The sequence below is a fragment of the Drosophila innubila genome, assembly GCF_004354385.1.
Source record: "Drosophila innubila isolate TH190305 chromosome 3R unlocalized genomic scaffold, UK_Dinn_1.0 2_E_3R, whole genome shotgun sequence".
NCBI lineage: Eukaryota > Metazoa > Arthropoda > Insecta > Diptera > Drosophilidae > Drosophila > Drosophila innubila.
Window position 1 is genome coordinate 10,082,669 of NW_022995380.1, and position 25,098 is coordinate 10,107,766.

Here is a 25,098-nt window from a genome sequence, read left to right on the forward strand (position 1 = left end):
AAATTGGATATTCCTCTCCAGCCCCTCTCTTTCTTTTTCTGATTCCTATCTCTCGTGTAATGCATGCATTAAAGCGAAAGCTTTAAAATCATATTTAATGTAATATTTGTATTACAAGCACTGGTTATATAATAGCTCAGCTCGCGTACTCGCTGTGGGCAATCAAAACCTAATCAATGTACACACGGCATAAACAAGCAAAATCTCTATATCTCTTTTTGCCCATTTTTTATTTTATACACTCTAACTGAGGGTACTATTATTTCGGTAGTCAGCGAAACCCCGACTGATCTTAAAAAAAATAACAAATAAGCAGTTACAATTAACTGGCAAGATTGTTCGGAAGTAAATATGTTTAATCTTTTTAATATCATAATGACCAAATTTTTATTGAACGTTAAAGTGAAAAACGATAAGTTTTAAATATTTAGCCCAAATTCAACGTAAAAACTTACATTTTATTAAATGCTAACAAGTAAAAAGTAAAATACGGGACAGGTCTGATAATTATGAAATTAAATTTAAAAAAAACACATTGTATTTGAGAAAGAGTATTAATTTAAGAAAGCCTCTTAAAGAATTGTATGCTTATTACTTATACTTATATTTTAACTTCTTGTATAGAAATATACCAAATTGTGTGTTTTTAGCTTTTAAAGTAAGAGATTAACGCACTTATATAGTTAGATGGATAAATCTTTAGACTGATTAAAAATATATGCCCTTTGGGGTTAAAAAATTGTATTGTACAGTGGGCGTTAAAATCAATTATTCGTTAAATGTCTTAATTATTCAACTTTATCTGAAGTTGGGTAACATAAGTAAGTGTATGTCCGACTACACTTCGAAAATATTAAGATTTTATTTTCTTTGAATAAGAGAGTTGATGTTTGAGCTCATGTCTAGCTGCTGACATTCACCGGTGACTTTGTGTCTATCCCTGACCTCAAACATAATAATGTCTTAATTAATGTAAAAGAGTCGGAGATGCCGAATTGCGAAGAATCGAAGATTTGGTTAAGCTAACGCATTATTTATAATTAAACATTTTTTTAAAAAGTAATTAATATTATGATGTGAGTATTAGCAAAAGTATTGAGCCCATTTGATCAGATCAGAAAGAAAAAGTTTAGTTTAACAACGATACGAATTTATTAACAACAATATTGATGATGTCTGTAGTTGATGTGGATACGTCTCAACCATTTAGAAACTAGGTGGCAGGTAAGCATTGCTTGTCTGTGTGTGAGCAGAGCCCGCATGCTGGGAGATGACCTGGCCAGAGCTGGAGCCAATGCCAGTGCCAGTGGTGCCGACAGCTGTGGCGGCTTCCCCATTGCCAAGAGCGCCGATGACAGAGGTAACTGGAGCGACACCCTCATCGGTGAGCTGGCTGCTGCCGCCGAGAGCATCATACTGAGCCTGGATCTGTTGCTGGGCATGGGCAGCCTCCTCATTGGTCTTGTACTTGATGAAGAACACCTCGGGCTTGCTGGTGGAGGAGGCCTGCTCAATAACCTCGGCTTGAACATCGGAGCTGTCGGATTTCTTGCTCAGCACATAGATGACGGTCTTGTCCTCGTTAACGGCAGGGCTGATCTTGATGGAGGTCTTCTTGTTGGAGCGCTGTGGCGACTTAATGAACACCACATTGTAGTTGCGCTTGGGCACACCGACGGTAATGTGACGCTCCTTGTACTCCTCATCCACATCCTCAGGGGCAGAGTGAATGAAGAAGCGCTTGGACACAATGGGCTGCTGATGCTGCTGCTCCACCTGAGCCACCTGCTGCTGTTGGTGGTGGCTTTGCACCTGTACAGCGGGTTGTTGCTGGAAGTACTGCTGCGGCTGCTGCTGCTGCTGTTGTGCCTGCTGATAGTGCTGCTGTGGCGCCACCTGTTGTTGGGCAGCCTGGAAGAAGGTGGAGCTGCTGCCGCTGGCCGTGCTCAGGCTACTTCCAAATGCCGATGGACCAGGATTATAATTATATCCCTGGGGCGCTGCGATCGCCACGGCAGTCAGACAAAGAACCTGGAATGAAAAGAGCATTAAATGAACTCCTATTTCATTAAGTAATCCATAGTCTGCTTTTGATCCTTACAATGAATCCACGCATTTCTAAGCTTGGCTGAGACTAGGAAGTGTTCACGTTTGGACGTTTGGGTTACTGGCTTGTTCGCTGTGAACTGTATGACTTTGATGATCTTCAGGCGGCTTTTATACACCGTTTCGAGCATTCGACAACTTAATAAGTGAAGTTCAGCAATGAGCCACAGCTTCAATTTTGTTGCATGTTCATTGTTTTTGTTTCACTTTGCATTCGTCTCATCTTCCATTTGGTGCTTCTTCATCTTTGATTTTGCCTTCGCCTTTGCGCTTTCAAAACTCTCATTAAATACTGCGACTTGCTTGTAGTTGCCTGAAATACACGGCCAATTAGCGTGATTCCCCCTCAAACGATGCCTTGGCCACTTTGTTACAAAGCTTAATTGTTAGCAGCAGCCCAAGTCCCAGTATATAGATTCCGAGCCAGACCTAGACTATTATGACTATGACCTGCCCTTTGGCAACAGCTACACCATGCATCGATTAAATGTTATTAAAACCGAAATTGCATAAACACTTAATCAATTTTAGTCCAACTTACAAGTTAGAAATTGCTTAGCTTAAGCGCTGAGTCAATCTTCAACTACATTCACCCAGACCCTAAACGGTTGTCGTACTCTCCCCCGTTTGCTACCCGCCTGACCAACTGGTCGTATGCGTATTGTCTGGCTTAATTAATGACCCGTCGAGTTGGAAATTTGCATGTGTTGTGTGCGAGCTGATCGCCTCTTGACGGACTCCAATGTTGCCCATTTATCATGGGTACCATTCATAACCTTAGCGCCTGTCCCGCTGTTTGTCCCAACTGTCCAAAGATAAATTTACTTTTGATTACTTCTACAAAGCCCTTTGTCAATCGGACGGAGTCTTGTTTCAAAACCGAAGGGTCGGGGCCAAAAACCACAAATTGAAGCTGCAGTTGTGCAAGTTGTTCCCCATTTACGCGGGATTGACAATTTACTTGAGTTGCTGATTATATTTCAGTGCTGTTTGACTGAATGGGTTTGTCAAGCTTTAAGCGTTAGCTGAAAACGCAACCAACCACCGTTATTCAATATCTAAACCAAAAGTTTCTATTAATAACATAAAGCTTTCGTTTCGGGTTCAATTAAAATTTACATGGGAAAGGCAAACTATAAAATTGGATTCTTATTATTTTTACTGAATTTAAATCATTAAATTTTTTAATAATACAATATTCTATAAATTTATTTATTATACTTAAATATATTTTAATTTATGTGTCTTTTAGAATGGCGCTATAAAATATAATTTATAGATACTTAACTTTTATCAATAATATTAGATATGTTATATATATATTGATTATATTAAATTTATTGCGGAACTAACTTAGTTATAAAATAACACAAATATTATTTAATAAATAAATATGACTATTTAATTGCATTTAATTTTTAAACACATTTTGCAAATATTATATCTGTTTATGTTTTTATTTATTTGTATCGTTTTTTGGTCAAAAATATTTTAATTATATAATTTGCCTTTTATTTATGCACATTTCCACTGATGGTGTTGGTAATTGTCGAATATTAGCGCCAATAGCCTTGACCATGTTAATTTCTTTTGCACGCTACATTGCCACAAAGTGAAATTGATGGAGTTGGAAATGTGATAATAATATAATAATATAATCGCACTTATGTCTTGACGGGTGTATTCAATAATTATGCAACGAAAACTCGCAAAAATACTGTTAATAACATTATGCAATATTTAACACAAAAAAAATATATTTTTAATATTATTTTAAGAAAAGAACGGGGCGTTTAAGTCTTTGTATGTTTGTATCTTTGTCTATTGTAACGCCCTCAAATTATCTTACATAATCAGCCTTTGGATGTAAATTTAACAAGGGGGCTCCGCCCCCTGCTCGCTTCGCTCGCCCCTCGCTCGCTTCGCGGTGAGGTGTACAGTCGAGCACGCTCGACAGTAGGATACCCTGAGCCCATGTACTTTTTATAAAGTTGATTGTTGCCCATTTTCAATGTGCTCAGGGTATCAAAATTACACACGCGAAACTATGAACAACTTTCGGTTTTCTGAAGTCACTGTGCTTATCACTGCAGACTACGTTATTAATGCCTCACTGAACTAATACATCACTCGATTACGATTACGACTTGCGATTTACCAATTTATCAATTTCTAATTAATTTTAAATAAGTTTAATATAATAAACTTTAATATAATAAACTTGTTTAAAATTAATTAGAAATTGATAAATTGTAAATCGCAAGTCGTAATCGTAATCGCTAATCGATGTAGCGTGTGTCAAGAGTAGCCACAAACTACAACTTTGCTCAGCCTGCAATCTGGCAGCACCCATTTTCCTCTCTCACTCTCCCACTTACGCAACAAATTCAAGCCTGCCAAAGGCTGCTGCAGTGCGCGAAATTTGAAATAAAAGGCAATGTCTAATTTTATGAGATTCTTAAAGCGGAAAATGCTAAGTTTTTTTACAACGATAATAAGCAGATACTTATTATATATATGTGTAATCGAAAATATTAATAACTAAAATTATTATTTTGCAGCTTTCAGTGCTCGGCAAAGATGCAAGAGTAGTGCTGCATAATGATCGCTATTTCTCTCATGCAATTTCATACATACATAGCTATCAGCTTCTGCTGATTTTTGCCATGCAAAATACATATTTATATATTAACACAATTATATTTTAATCAAATTGTATATTTGTATATACATAAATTATACATTAACATTTTCATTACATGATATCGATAATATTTTTGCTTATCGCTTAATTCTTATTTGGTACCAAAAAAAAATGGGTACTAATTCGTTCTGTCTTTGTGCGCGCCTTGCATACAAACGTGAACATGCTGTCTCGCTCGCACGTTTGATTTGCCATCCAAATGTAATTATTCAACTAAATCTAAATTCCGAAATAACTTCTTTATTTATGGGTCAATCGCTTTGAAATTTTCAGGGTCGTTTAATACGCATACTTCTCAACTGATTGTCAGTTAGGAGTGCTATGTCAAAATTGCGCCTGTAAATCGTTTTTTTCAATTTGTGGGCGAAGGGGCGTGGCACCTAAAATTGGAAACAAACTTGACCTGCGTATGGTATCCAGGAACCTACATAACAAATTTGAAGTCTCTAGGTCATATAGTACTTGAAATCGAAGCCCAAAAGAAAATTGGTACTATTTCTTACTGTGTTTGTGCGCGCCTTGCATACAAACGTGAACATGCTGTCTCGCTCGCACGTTTGATTTGCCATCCAAATGTAATTATTCAACTAAATCTAAATTCCGAAATAACTTCTTTATTTATGGGTCAATCGCTTTGAAATTTTCAGGGTCGTTTAATACGCATACTTCTCAACTGATTGTTCAGTTAGGGAGTGCTATGTCAAAAATTGCGCCTGTAAATCGTTTTTTTTCAATTTGTGGGCGAAGGGGGCGTGGCATCAAAAATTGGAAACAAACTTGACCTGCGTATGGTATTCACAAACCTGCATTTCAAATTTGAAGTCTCTAGCACTTACAGTCTCTGAGATCGACGCGTTCAAACAGACGGACAGACAGACGGACAGACGGACAGGGCTAGATCGACTCGGCTGTTGATCCTGATCAAGAATATATATACTTTATGGGGTCTGCCACCCCTCCTTCTGCCTGTTACATACATTCTGCCAAACACATTATACCCTTTTTTGCCCATTTTCAATGGGCTCAGGGTATAAAAATGTGTATATAATAATAAAAACTTATTCATGTCACGCTGTAATTTGAGAGATGGGCCCCACAGCATTTGTCTTTTGATTAATTTGCACTCATACATCAAAATATCATCATTATCATTATTATCATCATCATCATCATCATTCATCTTCCATCCCATCTGCTCCACTCGGTTAAATTATGACCCAAATTTTCATAGCCACTGATGGACATTGATTGAGGTTTCCAATGGCTTCAGAAGGATTAGCGAGCGTCTCGACTGATTTGCCAAAAATTGCTTTAATTGTATGATTTGAAAAGCAAACAAATGAGACCCCAAGTCAAGAGTATAGCCAGCATTATAATAATTATGTAAGCATCAAGTCTAACCGTGCATAGTCCAATTAAAATTGCAATATCTGCAAATTGAACTGGGGCTTCTACAACTGGGTCATGCCAACATACGAGACGATCGATTTATGCTCACAAAAATGGCCAAAAGCTGTACAATTTGGCCCGTTGCTAATGGCATTATCGTGCGATTTGTGCAAGTTAGGTTTAATTATTGAAAAATCAAAGCTCAACAAATTATGAATAGCCCGAAAAGCTCAATATATCAATATCCACAAATCTCCAAATGAAATGCACGCTCAGACGCCAGCGAAATTATGGCCCCAAACAATAGATATGTTAATTCATATATGACTTCCGGCGAGTTGGGCCTCGTAAGCTCCAAAAACCGCAGCTTGAAGATGACGCAGTCATTTGTGCGAGTGTGTGTGTGTGTGTGTGTGTGTGTGTGTGTGTGTGTGTGTGTGTGTGTGTGTGTGTGTGTGTGTGTGTGTGTGTATGTGTGGAGAGTGTGAGTGTGCTACCACTAAAGACACCATCATCTCAAGGTTGTTTGATGAAAAAAAAAGAAAAAATGAAAGAAAGGCAGTCTTTGGTACACTGAAGACTTGATACCCTTGCAGACCACAATATTTAATTTTTTTAATGATCATTCAATTAGAAACTAGGTACAGGGATGGTCAAAAGTATTAACACAAAACTAAAGTTTAATATACTCGCTATTTAAAGATACTTAATTTACATTTTGGCATCAATGAAAAAGTCTTTGAAATGCCATTTGAAACTTTTCTTAACCCATTGAATTTTTCTATTTTATGTAAAAAAAATACTTTTTTGACTTTTTTCCTAGGGCTTAAACAAAAAATGTTTTAATGCAAAAAGTTTCTCCAAGCAATTCTAATAGTGACTGAAAAAATTTTTTATCAAAATTATCTTTGCTTATATTTTTTGAAGTTATAACTTTAAATAGCGAGTATATTTAACTTTAGTTTTGTGTAAATACTTTTGACTACCCCTGTATATGAAAACGTAGTCTAATATTAGCTAAGATTGGGAATGCCTTCTTTAAATTTTTGTACACATTGTGATAAAATTTTAAAAACCTCTACAAGGGTATAAAAACATATAAATTATTACATTTTTTTTAAGTAACGGGTATGATAAAATAGTTTAATATATATGATGATTTAATATTTTTTTTACGAGGTCTATTTTTTATATTTTTATAATAAAGAGCTGTCTTTGTAAACTTTTCAACGCCAGAAAAGTTTAAGAGATAAATAAAATAATAATAAAAAACATGTAACATCTGAGTGAAAGATTTGCTTGACACATTTGATGACTTAATTATAATACCCTCAGCAAGAGTATGATGAAGAAGCAAGTTTGCCGCCGCAGCATCGCTTGAAGATTAGTTGACCGTCGCTCTTCGTGCGGTTTTGGACGCGTTTTGTGGTTTGGGTTTCAGTTTCAGTTTCATTTGAACTTTACGTCTCATCAGCACATATCTTTTTGGTGAACGACTTATAAGTCTGGGACAGGCAGTGATTAGCATTTAGTTGGTTTCTGTTTGCCAAGCGCCTTGGTACTATCTCTGGTACCTTTACATCACTTTTCCAACAAGTTGATATTGAGTTATTGTTGTCGGAAATGCGCGCGTTTGTTGTAAGCTAGTAAAAACCTTTGAACTGGCAGTTGTCTAATTCCTTGTGCTTTCCCGTTAGATCACGTGCCTGTTTGGCCTGGCGTTGGCGGCGCCACAAGGATACAATTATCAGTCGGGCAACCTGCAGCTTCCTGGCATTCCAATTGCCCAGCAGGCTGCCAGCATTGATGAGCAGCGTCTGGTGCAACAAGCGTTGCAGGCACCCAATGTGCAACAGATCCTATCCACAGGTGTGGCATCACAGCAGACACAGACCATCTATCAGCAGCCACAGCAGCATATCTTCCAGCAACATCAACAGCTACTGCCCTCCAATTTTGGTTTGAACTTGCTGCCTCAACAGCAGCAACAATACCAATCGTATAATCCCACTGCCTCGCACGTCTCAAAGGATATCTATGTGCATGTGCCGCCCACAGAGGATTCAGAGGAGCGTTACCCACAGCCTCCACTGCCCGCTTTGCCTCCGCGCAAACATTATCGCATTGTGTTCATCAAGGCGCCCACGCCCAGTGTCAACAAGGCCGCACTGCGTGTCCAGCAGGCGCCCGTGGAGGAGAAGACCATCATTTATGTGTTGACCAAGAAGCCAGATCCTCTAGATCTGCAAACCGCCATCGAGGAGGCGGCGCCCAAGCAGATCAGCAAGCCCGAAGTCTTCTTCATCAAGTACAAAACGCAGGAGGAAGCAGCGCATGCGCAACGCACCATACAAGGTAAGGCATGAATTCACGGAAACAATCCAAAAAGAAAAAAATACTTTGCATAGATATGGCCAAGACCTTGTTGGCATATTTGTCAACGCGTTTATTGCGGTTAATGCTGTTAGATTTCGCCCATCATTCAAAGGCCAACATGTTTACCGGTTTACCTCTGATTTTAGCTCAATATGATCAACTTGGCGGCACCACACAGGTCTCCGATGAGGGTGTCGCTCCAGTCACCTCCGTGATCGGTGCCCTGGATAACCAACGTGCCAATGGAGCTGTTTCCCCTGGCAATGCCAATGCCTTTGCCAATTCTAATGCTGCCATTGATGGACTCACGGGTGCCATACCAACTAAATATCTGCCCGCCCATCTGCGTGCGTAAGAATATTTCACATGTAACCATAATGTGATGACTGAAATTCCAAGTACCTAGGCATAAGTATAACAATTATGTAAATACAAAAAAGTAGATAAATAAACGAGTTGTTTCCCAGTTGCTTAACGTCTTCTCTCCCATTGTCGCATCTTTCACAATTCTTTAATTAACACAACAATTTGACAAAGGCGATCAATGCACAACAAAAATAAAAGCTAAACAAATATTCGAAAACAATACACAAATATTTTTATGCCTCTGCATTGCCACATCAATTAGCGGAGGGGGAGAAACCGGTCACATCGATTAGCATTTGATTTGTCTTACACAATAATACATAATCTCTCAAATTGAAATGCACCGACAAAGTGTTTGTTCACATTTTATAGGCTCAACCTTAATACAAGCTAATAAAACACTGAAATTTAATAATATAGCATAGTAATAATAACACAACATAATATAAAATGATAATATAAACATAAACAATCAGGGGAGTTCCAGAAATGCAAGTTAGCCGAAGCATAACAAAAAAAACCATACATTTTTGGTCAATTTTCAGTTGGTTTTTTTGAAAGACTCCTGAATAATTATTTAACTTTAATTATATTCAATAAAAATTAATAGTTATAATTATAATTGTTAGTGAATTATTCCTCATAATTACATTAAAATTAATACTTTACTTGACAAGACACTACGATTTTTTATCAAAATAACATAAATATATGCAACATATTGTTCGTTTTTGTAAAAAATTAATAATTAGAATAAGAATAATATTTTTCTTTACGTGTTATTTATCATGTCATTTCTTTTTAACTAGACAGTTTTGCTTTAAATCCATTCAAGCTGAATACCAAACCAAATTTTATCTTGGCGCATCTCTTTCTTAATTATCAAATCTTAATGAAATGTTGAAGACAGAAAGATGTCATGATAAATTTCCATGAAATTATGAAAGTAAGTAAATTATGAAAGTAAGTTATGAATTAAGCAATGAGAGAGTGAGGTAGTTGTCAATTTGATGTCCTTCAAAAGAACATAAAAAGCAGATATATGGATCAATAAGATATACATTAAAGTTAAATATAATTCCCAGTTTTAGTTCCCAGCTTTATATTAAATTTTAGCTATTTATATAAAATATTGTAATATAATAAATATGAAAAAAATATATTTGATTAATATATATGAATTGAAGCGGTAAAGATGCCCTCATTTAAAACAGTGCAATATCTTTGCCCATTTCTATGGTTACCTCCCTTTTTTAGGTACCACTCTCTTTATATATATACTATGCATCTTACATTTACTATGCATCTGAATAAAAAAAAGGATTTAGTTTTCGTAAATATTCTTGATTTATTTTGACTTGATAATTGCTTTTATAATAAATTAAAATAAACTACAATGGGGCGATGCGATTGTATGAACTCAATGAGAGATATGCGGCAGTTCCCCTGCATGTAGTTCCCCATCCTATTTGAAGGTCTTGGCTGGAACGTATCTATTGGATGGCTGATTGACACCAAATTTGGCACCAGAAGTCACAGATGTGGTCTGCAGACCGGATTGCTGCACAAAGGAGGTTTGCTGCTGGATACCCTGTCCGACGAGTGGAGCATTCTGCGTGGTCTGGACAATGGTCTGGGTCTGAGGCTGCTGATGAATGGTCTGGGTCTGAATGTGCTGGGGCACAATGCTGCCCAAGTTCAGAGAGCCACCCGAGAAACTGGTAATGGGAGCAACACCCTCATCGGAAATGTGGGTAGCACCGCCGAGAGCATCGTATTGAGCTTGGATTTCCTGCTGGGCACGTTGAGCCTCCTCTGTGGTCTTGTACTTGATGAAGTAGACCTCTGGCTTGTGTACCTTGGACTCGGTCTGGCTGAGCTGCAGATGTTGCTGGATTTCGGTAATGTCGGGCTTCTTGGACAGCACATAGATGACGGTCTTCTCCTCGTTGCTGGCCTGGGCGCGCTTCAGAGCAGCTGCAGTGTGCTTCAGGTTCTGTGTTGGCGCCTTGATGAACACAATGCGATAGTTCTTGCGAATGGGCAGATTGTCCAGCTGAGGTCCAGCCTGGGTGATATCCTCGGTGTCATCGGGTGCGGAGTGAATGTAAATATCCTTGGTGACAATCGCAGGACGCTGCACAAACTGAGTCTGCACAATCTGCTGCTGAGGCTGCTGAATAGTCTGCACAAATTGCTGCTGGGGCTGCTGAACAGTTTGGACAAACTGTTGTTGCTGCTGCTGCTGCTGCTGCTGCTGCTGTGGTTGCTGGTAGATAATCTGCTGGGATTGAGGCTGCGACTGCACCTGGTGCTGTACCTGGAGCTGCACCTGTGGCTCTACAGTGTTCACAACTGTATGCACTGGAGGCGACACCGTCTGGATAACCTGATGCTGCTGCTGGGCCGGCACACTAAATATTCCACTGGGCGCAAGGGGTGTCTGGGGACGCAGGTTGCCAGCTTGGATGACAGGCGCATTCTGCTGATACTTGTAGCCCTGAGGAGCAGCTGTTGCCAACGAGAGGCACTGTAAATGCAATTGTAAACATCAAAGTTCGATTTAGCATTTGAAAAACGTAGCCTTTGTAAAGGGTTTGTCTTACCAAAAGAACGGCGAACTGTTTCATTTTAAGAGACGTTGGGACTGCACTTTAACTTCGAACGAACCGAGCAGTTTGAACTCAACTGATGCCCCAACTGTTCGATATCAATGTTTTTATAAGATTGTCCAAGCATTGGGAATGCCATTTCATTTTCCCAAGAAACTCAAACTGGGCGCTGGTATAAAATTATCAAATCTATTGTCGCATAATTTGAACAGCTCCAGCTTCAGTTTGATCTGTAACCGGCCGTTTGGTTGCCAAATCACGGAACCATATTCGGAAATATTCATTACGGATGCATCTCTCAGTCCGTTATATAACTTGGCCCACCTACCAAAATGGCAACTTAATATTCAAATTCGTATTCGTATTATAATAGCATTATATTTCAACGCCGAATCTGAATTAATGCAAAATATTATTAGTTAATGCGCCAAATCGATTTTATCAAATGTAAAATATGGTCCCCACACAAATAAATAGACAGGCCCAGGCCCAGTTTAAAAGAAAGTCATTTCTTATGCATATGCAGCTGCGATGAAATCGTGGCAAACGCAAAACCCAACACCAATTTTTGTCTGATCGCCAAATAGGTAGCTTGTTGAGATCTGTGGATCAGTCAGCGACGAACCTCAACCGGTTGCGTATTCCTCTACCATCGAAATGCATAAATTAATTTTATGTCTATTTATTTATTGTACAAGCCAACAAAATGATACAAAAAGCAACATGTAAACAAATGTTTGTTGCCAAAGAAAGCAGTTTATGGGTCCATCTAGCTGTCTATATATTGTGTCTGCTTTTTTATTAGGGTTTTTTTTTTTGCCTACAATTTTGTATTTGAGTTTTACACAATTTGAGTGTCGTTAGCTTTCGAAATACATGCATACATAAGAAAAGATAAATCTGAAGCGGTCAATGTTATTATCTTTATCAGAGCTGTGCTAATTATTCTAGTGAATTAAGTGTAACTATAACCAAATTCAATTTGTAAACAGATCAATTAATTTAGAAGTCGTTGTCTTTTTAGCAACTGCTCATATTACACATATTACACGTGGTACTTAAAAATTACGTCTTTTTATCGGCATTTAGTTAACTGCATTGTAATTCGCAACATATAAATAAGCAAACCTACATATTTTATGCTGAAAATAAAAATTCCCAATGTTACTGCAACAGTCGCGTCCAAAACAGTTGGCACAGCTGCATAATGAGCAGCTCGTAAAGTGTGAAAAAGCATTGCATACTTTTGGGAGCGAACAAAATCGTAATCGGCAAGTCTGTTGTATAAGCTATATTTATTATTTAAATGTTATTTACAGCTAGCTTGAATATTTTCTTATACTTAAAACCTTCGGCTAGGTGGCAAATACGCGCTAGTCGATGGCGCCTGTGCGTCGCCTGTGGCAATGACACCGCTGCCGCTACCGCTGCCGCCAACGCTCTTTGTGGCAAAGTCAAGCACTGGAGCCGAGGAGCCGGCATTGTGATTGCTCGAGCGACCTGGCAGTGAATCATACTGAGCCTGAATGATACGCTGTGCATTCTCAGCATCGCTCTGGGTGCGATATTTGACAAAGTGCACCTCGGGCTTATTATTGGACTGCAGTTTGATTTGGTTCAGTTTGTTGGTCAGCTCGCTCACATCGGCCTGTTTGTTGAGCACATAGATAGCCGTGCGATCGTCGGAGGCGGATGAGGCCAACTGCAGGGCTGCCTGCTCCAGACCCGTATTCTCAGGACCCTTGATGAACAGCACACGCAGATTCTTTCTCAACGTATTGGAGATCTGCTCGTTGGCATGTCCATTGTCGAACTCCTGCTCCGGTGCGCTGTACGTATAGAACTCCTTGTTGAACTCGTTGGCAATGAGTATGGGTTCCGACAACTGAGCAGCGCCGTGCTGTACAAGACCTTCATCCGAGCCGGAGCCAGAGCCAATTGTGCCAATCAGACCTCCGCGACCATCTCCGGCATGAGATATCGGCGTATAGTCATACTGCCCCTTGGCAACAGCAAGCAAACATACCATCTAAAGATTGAAAAATATACTCAACTATAAATCACATTTATTATAAAGGAAGACTTACCAGAAAAGCGCGCATTTTGTGCTTGGGTTTGAGTTTCCACACCGAAAGGCTAAAGTTATTGGCTGTGTATACTGTGCAGCTGTCGAGCTCTCTGTGTCTGTCAAGTGCAACGCCAGCCGATATTTATATAGATACGCCACAAGTCGAGAAATGCATCCCAAAGATGCAACGCATGCAAATGTGCCTCAAAATTTCATTATCTCTATGGGACGATTGGGCAACTCGATGCGGAGTCACTTTATCTGGGCCCCAATGTTCCAATTAAAATGCCAATCGTTTTTTAATTGGATCAAATAGTTTACACTTTCGTAAAAAAAAGCCGTGGCTGCAACTCATTTTGTAAGGTGGAAAATGTGTAAATATATTCAAATTACGGCTTGCGACTACACATTTTTCTGTCCAATCTTGTCGCTAGATTTGTGGGTTTGTCCACTTTTTGGTATGTAAAATGTCAACCTATGCCTTCCTTGGATTTTTCTGGTAGCATCTAAGAAAAACTGCCGACAACGCGGGCAGTGCATTTGCATTTTGGGAATTTTACCCAATTAATTTCACGCCATTACAGATTACATTGTCATCTTAAATATTGCGTATACGTTATTAGTTATGAGACATCTATGAATAAAATTTTAATTACAATTTTTAAATGTCTTAAAGAGTTCTAATCAAGTCCAATACATATTTTGAAGTTTCTTATCTGCTGCAAATATTATTTGTAGATGTCGCCCCAAAGTAGGCAACACTTTTTTAACATTTTGTTTAAGACTACAAACTTTTTCAAATGAAGTACGAGCCTATTTGGATACGGCAGGAGATTAATTAAAGTAGAAAATTAAATTAAATTAATTTAAATTCTATGAGATGAAAATCAGGCCATCAACAAAAGAATAAATCAAATGTCTAAAGCAATGCATTGTCACGAATGAATATGTTTATTTTGCAGATAAAATTGGTATAGAAACTCGTTTGTATAAACTATTTTCAATTAAGTTTTCTGATTCATCTGTCGCTAGCCCAGATTCTAAATGAATTCACATATTTAAACCAGATTCGACAATTTCACTTTTACACAACGAGCAACAGAATTTAAATTCTGTTAAAAACTTAAACTAAGCCAATTTGTGATCAAATATCTGCCGACTCTTTTATTAAAATATATGCATAAATTAGTTTTGACAATTATGGATACTGAATAGCCAGATTTGCGATGATTATCGGAAAATCAGGGCTTGATATTTGGCCAACATCCAGTCTGGCTGCTCAATAAAGTTGAATTCGAAAACTAGTTTCATTTCAAGTTGTTCAAGTTCAACGTCGCAAATTATAATTTGATTATTATCACAATGATAAGTTTGGTTCCCAAAACACTTTTTGGCTATAAAAGCGCCAGCGACAACGAGCGCGCGGTTTAGTTTTGCTGAATAAATTTGACAGTATGAAGACGTTTTGCGTAAGTTAAAATTCCTGATTTAAGCTCTGATCTAGAAATATTATCATCTTCAACAGCTGCTTTTGTTGTTCGCCCTGCTGGCCATTGTCTACGCAGCTCCAGCTCCTGCTCCAGCTGGCAATGATCCTACAGTATCTGTGCTCCGGTATAGCAGCGACCAGGATTTGGCGAAAATTCAACAGCTAATCATTGCTCAATATGAGGCGGCGTATAAAGGCCCATCCCAAATCCATGAAACTCGAGTGGCGAATGCTGTTAATCCCCATTACCTAAACATCAACGTTTAATTTCTGTATGACAATAAATTAAACAAATTTTGTGAATTTTTTGTGACGACTCGATGGTGATAAGGTGATTCAGTTGAGCTTGTTTCGGATTCGTTTATTTGCGTGGCGCTTTAGTCTTGTTTCAACATTCGGCGCGTTCAGAAGATCCCAAATATAAAAATTTCACTTAAAAAAATGCGCTACTTGTTTTTAGTGCTATCAATTGCCTTGTGCTGCTTGACACATGCACAAAGACCAGCCCGTCCGCCTCCGCCTCCGTCACCTCCAACTACACCTCCTCCGTCCCGACGTCAGCCAAATAACGGCTCGTTTCAGTTTCCTAAAGATCAACAGATTGTTTTTCCTGATCCAAAGCAGTCAGATGAGGAATTTAATGAGAATATTTTGTATAAAATACACGACTTTCAATATGGTAATTTCGGTAATCTGCCAAAACCACATACAACATCACATCACAATACACCTTACAAACCGGGTCAACTCTTTCCACCACCTTCGAGCGGTCGTCGGCAAAAGAAACGCAAGAACAGACGCGGAGGGCGACGTCGACTTTGTGAGCGCAGTGAGTGTGAATGAATACGATGAGTGCAGGTTGAGTGTATTCATAATTTCTATATACATCCAAAGAGTACTCCGAGTACATTCAACGCATATTCCCCAATGATACGGCAATAGCTGAGGACGCGAATGACGAAGAATTCGATGGACGCATTCTCGCCAGGCCTGGCGAATACCCACATATGGTACTCAACTTTGTCTCTGCCCTTGCGCTGATAAAGCTAAATTTGTTTTGTTTTGTTTTGTTTAAAAAAAAAAAAATAACAAGATGAAAAGATTATCTTTGGCACGCCGAAGATTGAATACTCTTGCGGAGCCAATTTTTAGTTTTATACATGATACTGCAGTCCGATTTTTGTAATATTTTTACAGAATTATATAAGGTTGGGATACATCAATAACATCAATCTTGGAAAGCATAGATTGTTTTGCTATTAAATGTAGTGATCCAAAATTGTTTTGTTTCTAATATATAAGATTGAAAAATAATTCATGAAAGAAAATTTATTTTCGGCACGCCGAAGATTCAATACCCTTTCCAAGCCAATTTTTAATTTCCCAATGATCGTTCCTATGTAAACCATATAATATAGCAGCCAATTTTTTTTTTAATTTGTACAAAATATATTATCCTATCTTTAGATTCTCTGTAATATATTCGTAAAGAATATTTATTTGAGGCCTTACAAAATTATAATAACCTCTGCAAGCGTATACAAACCTGATGAACCCGGTTTATATAATTTCATAGGCAGCACTTGGCTTTCAACACAATTCTGAAAAAATCGAATACAAATGTGGCGGCAGTTTGATAAGTGAAAACTTTGTATTGAGCGCAGCTCATTGCACCAATGATGAGGGGTGAGTTTTGGCCATGCTAGGAAAGAGATTGTAGTAACTCTGAATTGGATTTGCCCCATTAAACATTTGCAGCGTGGCGCCGAAATGGGTGCGCATTGGAGGTTTGAATCTAATGATCGATGAGGTCAGTGGCACGTCACAGATAATTGCCATCCAAAGCATTTCCAATTTTCCCAGCTACAGAGATGACATGTACTACCATGATATAGCACTATTGAAACTGGAACGTAATGTAATGTGAGTATGATTCAATGCTATTCATAAGTATTCGATGATCGTCATGCATTAACTTAAGCTAAAAAAATTATATAAAATTAATCTCCTTTGTTACAAATTTTTTAATGTGCTTTTGTTCGAGGTGATTGTTCTAGAACAGACAAAATGATTATTATGAATGAAATTATTCTTTGCGAGAGTTCAAATTGGTACATCTGGCTTATGATCGGTAGGTTTCCTGAATTTTCTTAATAGTTCCTGCATTTTACATAAGTTTATTAGTGAATATTATAAATAAAGTTTTTTAGTTTTAAAATTCAAAGGCACGGCTTTAATTAGAGAGCTGTTCAGTAACCTAAAGAAAAAGTTCCACTTACGTCTCGATTTGCGTGACGCTAAAACATAAAAACTGCAGGTTAAAAACCGGTTGTATTTTGGGTAAATATTTTGAATATAAATAATTTGTTACAAAATGCATTTGATTCATGATATATCGTGTTATTTAATATTGTTTTGATTTCAGGCTAACGGAGTTTGTTCGTCCGATAAGACTTTGGGTAAATGAGGAGATACCCACATCAATTGCATTCGCCATGGGCTATGGATCCACAAGTTTTAGCAAATCCATGTCGAATCGCTTAACCCATCTCAATGTGACCATAGTGCCCAACGACGAATGCAACAGGGATTTGCCCTCGTTCGCAGAGACCCCGGATGGCATTATTGCCAGTCAAATATGCGCTCAGGACTTTGTCCTAAGTCGTGATACCTGTCAGGGTGACTCGGGCGGTCCGCTGCAGCTGAATTTACCAGGACGACGACGTCGTTATATTCACTATCATCTTATAGGAATTACCTCCTACGGTGTGTTCTGTCGCAGCAGTTTTCCAAGTGTTTATACGCGTGTATTTACATACTTGGATTGGATTGAGCAATTGGCGTGGGGTTCGTCAAATAAATAATCCGAATTTAATATAACAACAACAGCTGACAACTACTTCTTAAGTTTTTTTTTATTAATTGTAAAGAATAAAAATACATTGAATTTTGATACCAAATATAGAAATTTAAGCACCTAATCTTGGACATTTCATGGAATTCAATGAGAACTACATTTAATTATGTAGCTGAATGCTTCAAATAAACTTTTTTCTACAAATTTCAATTTGTTTTGGTAATTCCTAATCTTTCTTTATTTAAAAATATTTTAACAAATTTCATAGACGTGTTATTAAAAGTTCCATAAAAAACATTTCCATTTAATATACAATAAAATTACATTTATATTGTTTTAGTTTTGTATGTTTTCTGAGGCAAAAACGAACATAAATTTTTGGTCAATTTTGCTGAGTATTCTAGGATTGTGTGCACGGATTAGACCTCATTGTTAGCATCCATAACCTGACGTCTGATGTCCTCATAAGAAGGCAGAGTCTGCGAAGAGAGAAACAATCAATCAATAACAAAGTCAAAGTTACGTGGTAAATTAGTATATTTGTGAATAAGCATTACTGTGACTTCAATACTCACGCAGAGTGTTGTCATCTTTCGTCTGTTTTTAGTAGTGTTTTGTGAATTGGTTAAGATCGGGCATGATATGACTTGATTTGATCAATTAAACTCAATGAAAAAGCCAAGCGATTGTTATGCATTTATGTGAAAATCTACGTAACGTTTAGACGGCAGTTGATCTACTAACCTGCCAATAGTTGTAGTTCCAGCTGGGGAACATGCGCTTGAAGACAGAAGGCTCCTGACCCTGGCTGACACGTACAATGGTCACGGTTTCCATGGTACGGCTTGTGGGCTCCAACTTGATGTATCGCTGTTTAGGGCAAATACATTGTTATTTGTGTATCTTATGCAAATAACGGATTCTCCTAATCTTCAATTTCTAATTACAATTTTGCCTATTCTCGTTTCCTAATTAGTATTTTAATTCGACTCACCTTGACCATATCTAGAATCTTGGCATTCTCGTCGGCAGTGGCTCCAGAGCCAACCCACATATAGATTTCATCGCCGGCATCCAGCAGCATGATATCATCAGTATCGAGATCCACTTGTTGGTATTGGGCAACCTCTTCGATCTTGACGTGTCCAGCGCGTGTCAAACGGCAGTGGAAGAGACGTGGCTCCAACAAAGGCGCCAAACGTTCCTGCAGACTGCGATCATACTGTCCCTCGCCGCTCAATTCATCCCAGAACTCATCCGGCTCAGCTCCCTCCTCAATGACTTCAAGCTCAGCATCGTTCCAGTAACCGGCAAAGCGTTCCTTGGCCGCTTCCTTCTCGAAAGCGGAAGCACCAAGACCATGCCAAATGTACACCTTGTGCGTCTTGGTCGAGGTCAGAACAAAGACATCGCCGGAGGCCAACGATGAACTGTCGGCGGGCACTTCGCTGGCATGGATGTCACTCTCCACGGTGCCATGGACACGGAAGAGTTGGGCAGAGATCGGAAGAGCAGTGTAGGAGGACAAAAATTTGCCCTTGAAGATCTTGTAGAAGTGTCGGGGCTCGTGACCCTGCAGAGTGCGCACAAGCAAAGCATTCGTTTCCACGGCCAAGGCCATGCCGTCCTCGAAAGCCCGCTCCTTAACCGCATCGCTGGCCTTGGCGCCCTGCCAGACATAGACAATGTCGCCAGTGTCGCCGTTGTTGGCCTCGTACTTGTAGGTGAGCACATAAGAGCCGAAGCCCAGCAAAGGCAGATTCTCCTCGAAGGGAACGGTGTTCTTCAGCACCTCGTCGCTATCGGGCTTGCTCACATACTGTGTGATCTCCGAAACGGTGTTCTGGCCATGATCGGGCATGAAGCCAATGGCACGACCGCCGCTCTTCTTCAGCTGATGCACAACAGAATCGATCTCGTCCACATCCAGAGATTCATCCGAGCCCATATCCAATGCGGAGCGTATGAGACGAGTGTGTGCCATGCCAGCATCACGCCATGTATCAAAGTATTGCTTGAATGGCGCCGACTCTGCGCCCTCAACGATGCGATGAATCTGTGTCCAGGCGGGATATTTCTTAGTACGCAAGAACTCCTGTGCCTTGGACATGGCATCGGTTTTCTCCTTTTGATTGGCGCCACGTCCAACCCAGACAAAAATGCCGGAGCCAGTGTCCAGAATAAAGCAATCGTTGGTATCGAGCATGGACTGGCTCAATGGCTTCTGGGCAATGGTATCCACCTTCAATTTACCGCTGGCATCGGAAATCTTGTAGAGAGTCACAGCAGCGGCATCGGTGCGTTCAAAGGCACCATCCTCATCGGCCGATGATTCCTCGGGCACTTGGTCAGCGGAGCCGGAACCCAGCACAGTGAAGAATTGCTGCTTATCGGCATCGCTGCTGAATTCATCAATGATTTGAACACGTGCACGTCCATTATGATCCTGATCTCGAATCTGTGTAGCAGCGCTGGTTGCCTTCAACTTCTCAACACGCTTCGCCTGAGCTCCCACATAAACATAGATATCATTGCCAGCATCCAAAATAAAGCAGTCGCCCTTGTTCATCGATGACACTGAGAGATTAACCTGGCGCACACGTACATTACGCTTGCCCTTGACCTGGAATAGACGCTTCTCGCCCTGGGCATTGGTCTCCACGTGCTTGAATCCGGTGCCAACGCCGCCCTGTTCATAGCGTACACCTACAAAAATTCAAATACATCAGCAAAAAATGCATATATAAATTGTAAAGCATAATCTACCATTCTTGAAGTAGCCAAGGAACAACTGAGATTCATGATCCTGCACCTCACGATGCTGCACAGGGCCTCCATTGAGGATATCGTCCAATTGCACGGTCAGAATAGCCGCAGCACCTGCCTCATCGGTGGAAGTCTCCGAACCCAGCCAGAAATGAACATCCCAGATAAGCTTATTTTCGTTCTTGCTTTCAATGGTCTAATTTAAAATTAGTAATAATAACCAAAAAATAAAATAACTGACGATAAACTATGATATTAACTTGATATTTAAGTCTTTCTAAGTCTTAAGGAAATAAACAGTTCTAATTTTTATTTTTCAATTAATTATTAACAGTAAATAATATTAAATAAAACCTTTTTTATAATTAAAACTTGCAAAATTAATTTTTTCCCTGCTAAAACAAGCTCATAATGAAGTAACTTTAAAATACTTTAGGCAAAATAGTTTAGAAATATTATTTATTTGTTTTTTGAGAACACAAGTCAGTTTAACATAGTCAACCCTTAAAGATATAATACTTTATTGTAATCGATAAGACCACTATACTTTGCTACAAGAAATTATTTATTTATAAATTTAATTATTTATAAAACAACCGCTATCGTAAGAAATCTTATTTGTACTATTTATACATATTTTATTACTTACGTTGAGAATAATAAATGAATCGCCTGTGAAGAATTTGCCATAATTGTTCTTTGGATATGGTACGGGCTCAAAATTCTAAAGTAGAAAATATGAAAATTATGAAAAATCATGAAAACGGTAATATAAGTGTGCACTTTTTTGATTATTGTATTTTTGAATCACTGTCAAAACATTTGTTAACGAAATCGAAAAAAAGTCTGTATTTTCCACGAAGGAGCTAATAAATTTTGTTCGTATTTCTTAGTTAATTAATTAATGAAAAAACGGCAATGTTTACAGTCGAAACTCGGTAAACGAGTCGAAAGAAATATCAACAAATACGAGAATACAATTAAAATGCGGCTCCTTCGTGCCACAGACACACAGACACATATGTGTGACTGCTTGTGTGTGTACTTAGTGGTGGTGCCGGGTTTTGCATGCCAGATGCCACCCGCTGCCATTGGGCACCGCTGGATGAGCAACGCATTCGTGCGTGGGCGACGAACTTTCCCCCAAGAGATGTAAACATGCAGCAACTATTTATATACATATGCGAGCAAACACATACTTATATACGTACAGCATGTCAAGCAATTATTTGGCCAAGAAAAGAAAAATCCACAAATTTGCTTTTAATTTTTAAATATGGATCTCATTATTTTTTATTTAATGAAAAAAATATCTAAAGATTTGTGGCAAATTAGAATGTGTGAGTTTTTTATTCTGTCACAACAATTACTTGCCTAACTGTACATACTTAGAAAATAAGGCATCTAACAAGTGAAAATGTTGTCTTATTAACTGTAGCTACTTTTTATTAACTTACCTCGATGCGCCAGATCTCGAGACCGGGAGCGCGGCCGGCATTGGCAAAAGCTGGATGCATAATGCGTCGACCTGGCTGTTTGCTGTTACCACTCGATGGTTGTATCTGACCGGTTTGCACAGGAAATGCGGGACGAGCGTTTAGAGTGCCGGCTGAGCAAAGAGTGACCGAGATTGAGATAAACACCAGCAAGCTACAGAGTAAACAGACAGGAGCATCATTAATATCACGATTGAATAAATAATTTAAGCATGTGCGCAAATTAAAGTACGCACATCAAATTATCAAGTATCTCAAGTATGAATTGCGATGACAATTCAACTATGCCTTGTACAGTCAAACAACTGGACTGAACTGACCTTCGTGTCATGAGTCATGACCATAAAAGGTCATTAAAATATACAGGCAGACCAAACGGAAAAAAAGCAAATATTGTCAAATGAGACGAAGTTCAAAATGCGTAGAATTTAGAAAATTATTTTAGCCAGAGCAAAGGGAAGAGCATATGTATAAATGAATTGCTTTATCTTACAATTATAACACGATGAATAATTGGTTTTTTTTTTGACAACGCGTCGTATGAGTAACTTAGTGGGAAAATTGTTTGCACTTCAATATAAAAATACAATGTATATCACTGATCTTCTTTACACTTGTGACTTCTAGGAGAGCCTATTAGCCAGTGAACTGTTCGCTTGCATTACCTGCAGATGACTGCCAGATGACTGGCGTCGCCTCGCGTTGCCATTTCGCGTCTCAGTCTCGTATCGATTTCGGGTGTTGCGGTGTTGCGGTGGTGCTGTGGTGCGAAGCGGGTAGCTGGATCTGAACGCACAGCGGCGTTTTTGTTTATTGTTGTGATATATATATGTATTTATTTATATATATCACGTTGTTAATTGTTTCTTTTATGTAGATGTGTTTGCTTTTTGTTTCTCTTTGTATTTTCTGTTTTTGTTATTTTTTTTTTTTTTTGTTTTTATCGTCGTCGAACAGATATGATTGCCCGCTGAGAGCTGTGAAAGAGAATCAACAAGTTAATAGAGAATTGACATACAGTATTTGCAAATAGTTATCTCACACAAAGAATAAACTGCTATTCAGTTGAAAAACGATTTAAAAAAAGATGATAATCAGAATTATAAACAGTAGTATAACATATGTATATTTCGCTTTATTTGCAAATATAAGCTTTATGAGTCTGTAAATTTAATAGAGTCACGCATATTTTCGCCAATTATTTTTTTAAAGTAATTAGTTTTTGGTTGCATGACGACATTGCGCGTCTTGTATGATATCACAATTAAAGAGATAGCAGCGCAGATATTCGACAAGCCCTTTTCTTTTTTCATTTTTTTTTCCATAACTACTCGTATGTAGGTCATAAGCATTCCAATAAAACTATATTTATGATCACGAGCAACATCGTCAATTTGCCATTTTTGTTCACTTTCTGTGCCATATTCAAGTTCGACTTGTTATTTCGCGTGAAGTCTACAGTACACACGGCACACGACGCATTTTGAATTTAAAATATCATCAACTAAATATCGAAGTCTACGCATGAAACTTGACAATGCGTCAGACAGATCATCCATCAAAATTATTAACTACTTCGAGAACAAAACAAACAAAAGGTTCTTCAAATTTCCTCAAACATAACGAGTTATTAATGATTTTACCTTAAAGTTGTTAATATAGATATAAGTACAAGAGAAACTACGTTGTTTGAATATCTATTAATAAATGTACTAATATAAATATAATTGCTAAACGATATTGTTAAACTTTAAATAGAGGAACCACAAAATTGAAGTATAGTTAAAATGTTTATCACAGAGATTATTTAAAACGTTATTTATTTCATCACATAAATATAACTTTAATAATATATAACAATTTAGGAATAATTTTTACTTTATATAATAATAAATATTCAAATAAACACTAGACGAACTACGCTGATTAAACATCTTGAAAAAAAGACACTAATAAATATAATTGCGAAATACTTTTGTCTATCATAAATATAGGAATGCCCAAAACAATATGTTCCTAAAATGTTGATCAATAATAAAATATAATTATATTTAATAAATTAACTGAGTGTACAGTATTAAAAAAATTTTGTATTATAATTTGTTCTTATCAGTTCAAGTGACCATACTTTTTGTAGCCTAGAAATACTAAATAATGTATGTACAAATCTAAAATGCAAATTCTAGTTGCGAATATACTAACTAAAGAAAATCTTGAAAAAACACAGTGAGTCGAATAAGCTGTAGCACAAAATTGTTGATTATTTTGAAACTATATTGCTTATGTATTTGAATATTTTCTCTTTAAGGTTATACATAAATAAAATTGTTGTACTTAAATTTTGTGGACATGCTCTTCCTTTTAAGATAATATATGACGATGGGTCAAATAAGCTGCGAGCCACTGTAAGTACTTTCTATATACGAGTAATTGCCAACAAATACATCTCTATGAATATACGAATATAATCCTGAAGGTTGTAACCCAAGATAAGCTAAGCTCTACACAACTGACAAGCTCGAGCACTTAATTTAATTAAGAAGACACATAATCAATCAAAACATATGTATGTACATAAATATAGTATAATATTATAGTATTAGTGATTACTGATAGTCTAACTCATTAGCAGTTGAACACTTCTTCGATTTTACACGGCACAATTGACGGAATGATTATATTGTTTTTGCTTTCTTAATTGCTTTCCAAGAAATTTGTTTCAATTGTAAAAAGCAAACGCAATTTATACTATAAAACTGTAGAGATAAACTAACAATCTCACACACAGCATTGTGCAAAGAAGTAACACTTACGTTTGGCTTAAAATGAACTGACCGCTTCCAGGTTTTGCGATTGACTGAATGAGCTC

At 38.0% G+C, this 25,098-nt stretch overlaps 7 protein-coding genes across 8 annotated transcripts; 3 read left to right on the forward strand and 4 right to left on the reverse strand.

Annotated features, from left to right (window-relative positions):
• Nucleotides 1-1,133: 1,133 nt before the first annotated feature.
• Nucleotides 1,134-2,162, reverse strand: LOC117791460 (ras-interacting protein RIP3). The gene is made up of 2 exons (XM_034631221.1): nucleotides 2,102-2,162; nucleotides 1,134-2,031 (listed from the first exon to the last, which is right to left on the reverse strand). Exons 1-2 carry the CDS (start codon nucleotides 2,114-2,116, stop codon nucleotides 1,207-1,209), a joined length of 840 nt encoding a protein of 279 aa, XP_034487112.1. The 5' UTR covers nucleotides 2,117-2,162; the 3' UTR covers nucleotides 1,134-1,206.
• A 5,460-nt stretch (nucleotides 2,163-7,622) lies between these two features.
• Nucleotides 7,623-9,041, forward strand: LOC117791282. Its single transcript, XM_034630990.1, has 3 exons — nucleotides 7,623-7,837; nucleotides 7,897-8,554; nucleotides 8,722-9,041. The coding sequence occupies exons 1-3, from the start codon at nucleotides 7,823-7,825 to the stop codon at nucleotides 8,928-8,930; spliced, it is 882 nt and encodes a 293-aa protein (XP_034486881.1). The 5' UTR covers nucleotides 7,623-7,822; the 3' UTR covers nucleotides 8,931-9,041.
• Nucleotides 9,042-10,406: 1,365 nt separating this feature from the next.
• LOC117792572 lies at nucleotides 10,407-11,571 on the reverse strand. Its single transcript, XM_034632769.1, has 3 exons — nucleotides 11,548-11,571; nucleotides 11,262-11,471; nucleotides 10,407-11,126 (listed from the first exon to the last, which is right to left on the reverse strand). The coding sequence occupies exons 1-3, from the start codon at nucleotides 11,569-11,571 to the stop codon at nucleotides 10,407-10,409; spliced, it is 954 nt and encodes a 317-aa protein (XP_034488660.1).
• A 1,324-nt stretch (nucleotides 11,572-12,895) lies between these two features.
• Nucleotides 12,896-13,582, reverse strand: LOC117792574. The gene has a single exon (XM_034632770.1). It carries the CDS (start codon nucleotides 13,580-13,582, stop codon nucleotides 12,896-12,898), a length of 687 nt encoding a protein of 228 aa, XP_034488661.1.
• Nucleotides 13,583-15,039: 1,457 nt separating this feature from the next.
• LOC117789702 lies at nucleotides 15,040-15,413 on the forward strand. Its single transcript, XM_034628793.1, has 2 exons — nucleotides 15,040-15,090; nucleotides 15,147-15,413. The coding sequence occupies exons 1-2, from the start codon at nucleotides 15,076-15,078 to the stop codon at nucleotides 15,375-15,377; spliced, it is 246 nt and encodes an 81-aa protein (XP_034484684.1). The 5' UTR covers nucleotides 15,040-15,075; the 3' UTR covers nucleotides 15,378-15,413.
• A 101-nt stretch (nucleotides 15,414-15,514) lies between these two features.
• On the forward strand, nucleotides 15,515-18,140 carry LOC117789701 (serine protease snake). The gene is made up of 5 exons (XM_034628792.1): nucleotides 15,515-15,939; nucleotides 16,005-16,120; nucleotides 16,687-16,796; nucleotides 16,869-17,033; nucleotides 17,536-18,140. The coding sequence occupies exons 1-5, from the start codon at nucleotides 15,552-15,554 to the stop codon at nucleotides 17,972-17,974; spliced, it is 1,218 nt and encodes a 405-aa protein (XP_034484683.1). The 5' UTR covers nucleotides 15,515-15,551; the 3' UTR covers nucleotides 17,975-18,140.
• Nucleotides 18,141-18,217: 77 nt separating this feature from the next.
• On the reverse strand, nucleotides 18,218-23,126 carry LOC117789699 (gelsolin). 2 transcript variants are annotated; one of them, XM_034628790.1, is made up of 7 exons: nucleotides 22,895-23,126; nucleotides 22,191-22,383; nucleotides 21,383-21,457; nucleotides 20,734-20,929; nucleotides 18,962-20,673; nucleotides 18,712-18,837; nucleotides 18,218-18,446 (listed from the first exon to the last, which is right to left on the reverse strand). In XM_034628790.1, the coding sequence occupies exons 1-7, from the start codon at nucleotides 22,936-22,938 to the stop codon at nucleotides 18,387-18,389; spliced, it is 2,406 nt and encodes an 801-aa protein (XP_034484681.1). In that variant the 5' UTR covers nucleotides 22,939-23,126; the 3' UTR covers nucleotides 18,218-18,386. The 2 variants fall into 2 exon arrangements, with proteins under 2 accessions (XP_034484681.1, XP_034484682.1); XM_034628791.1 differs by lacking the exon at nucleotides 22,895-23,126 and adding an exon at nucleotides 22,723-22,851.
• Nucleotides 23,127-25,098: the final 1,972 nt, after the last annotated feature.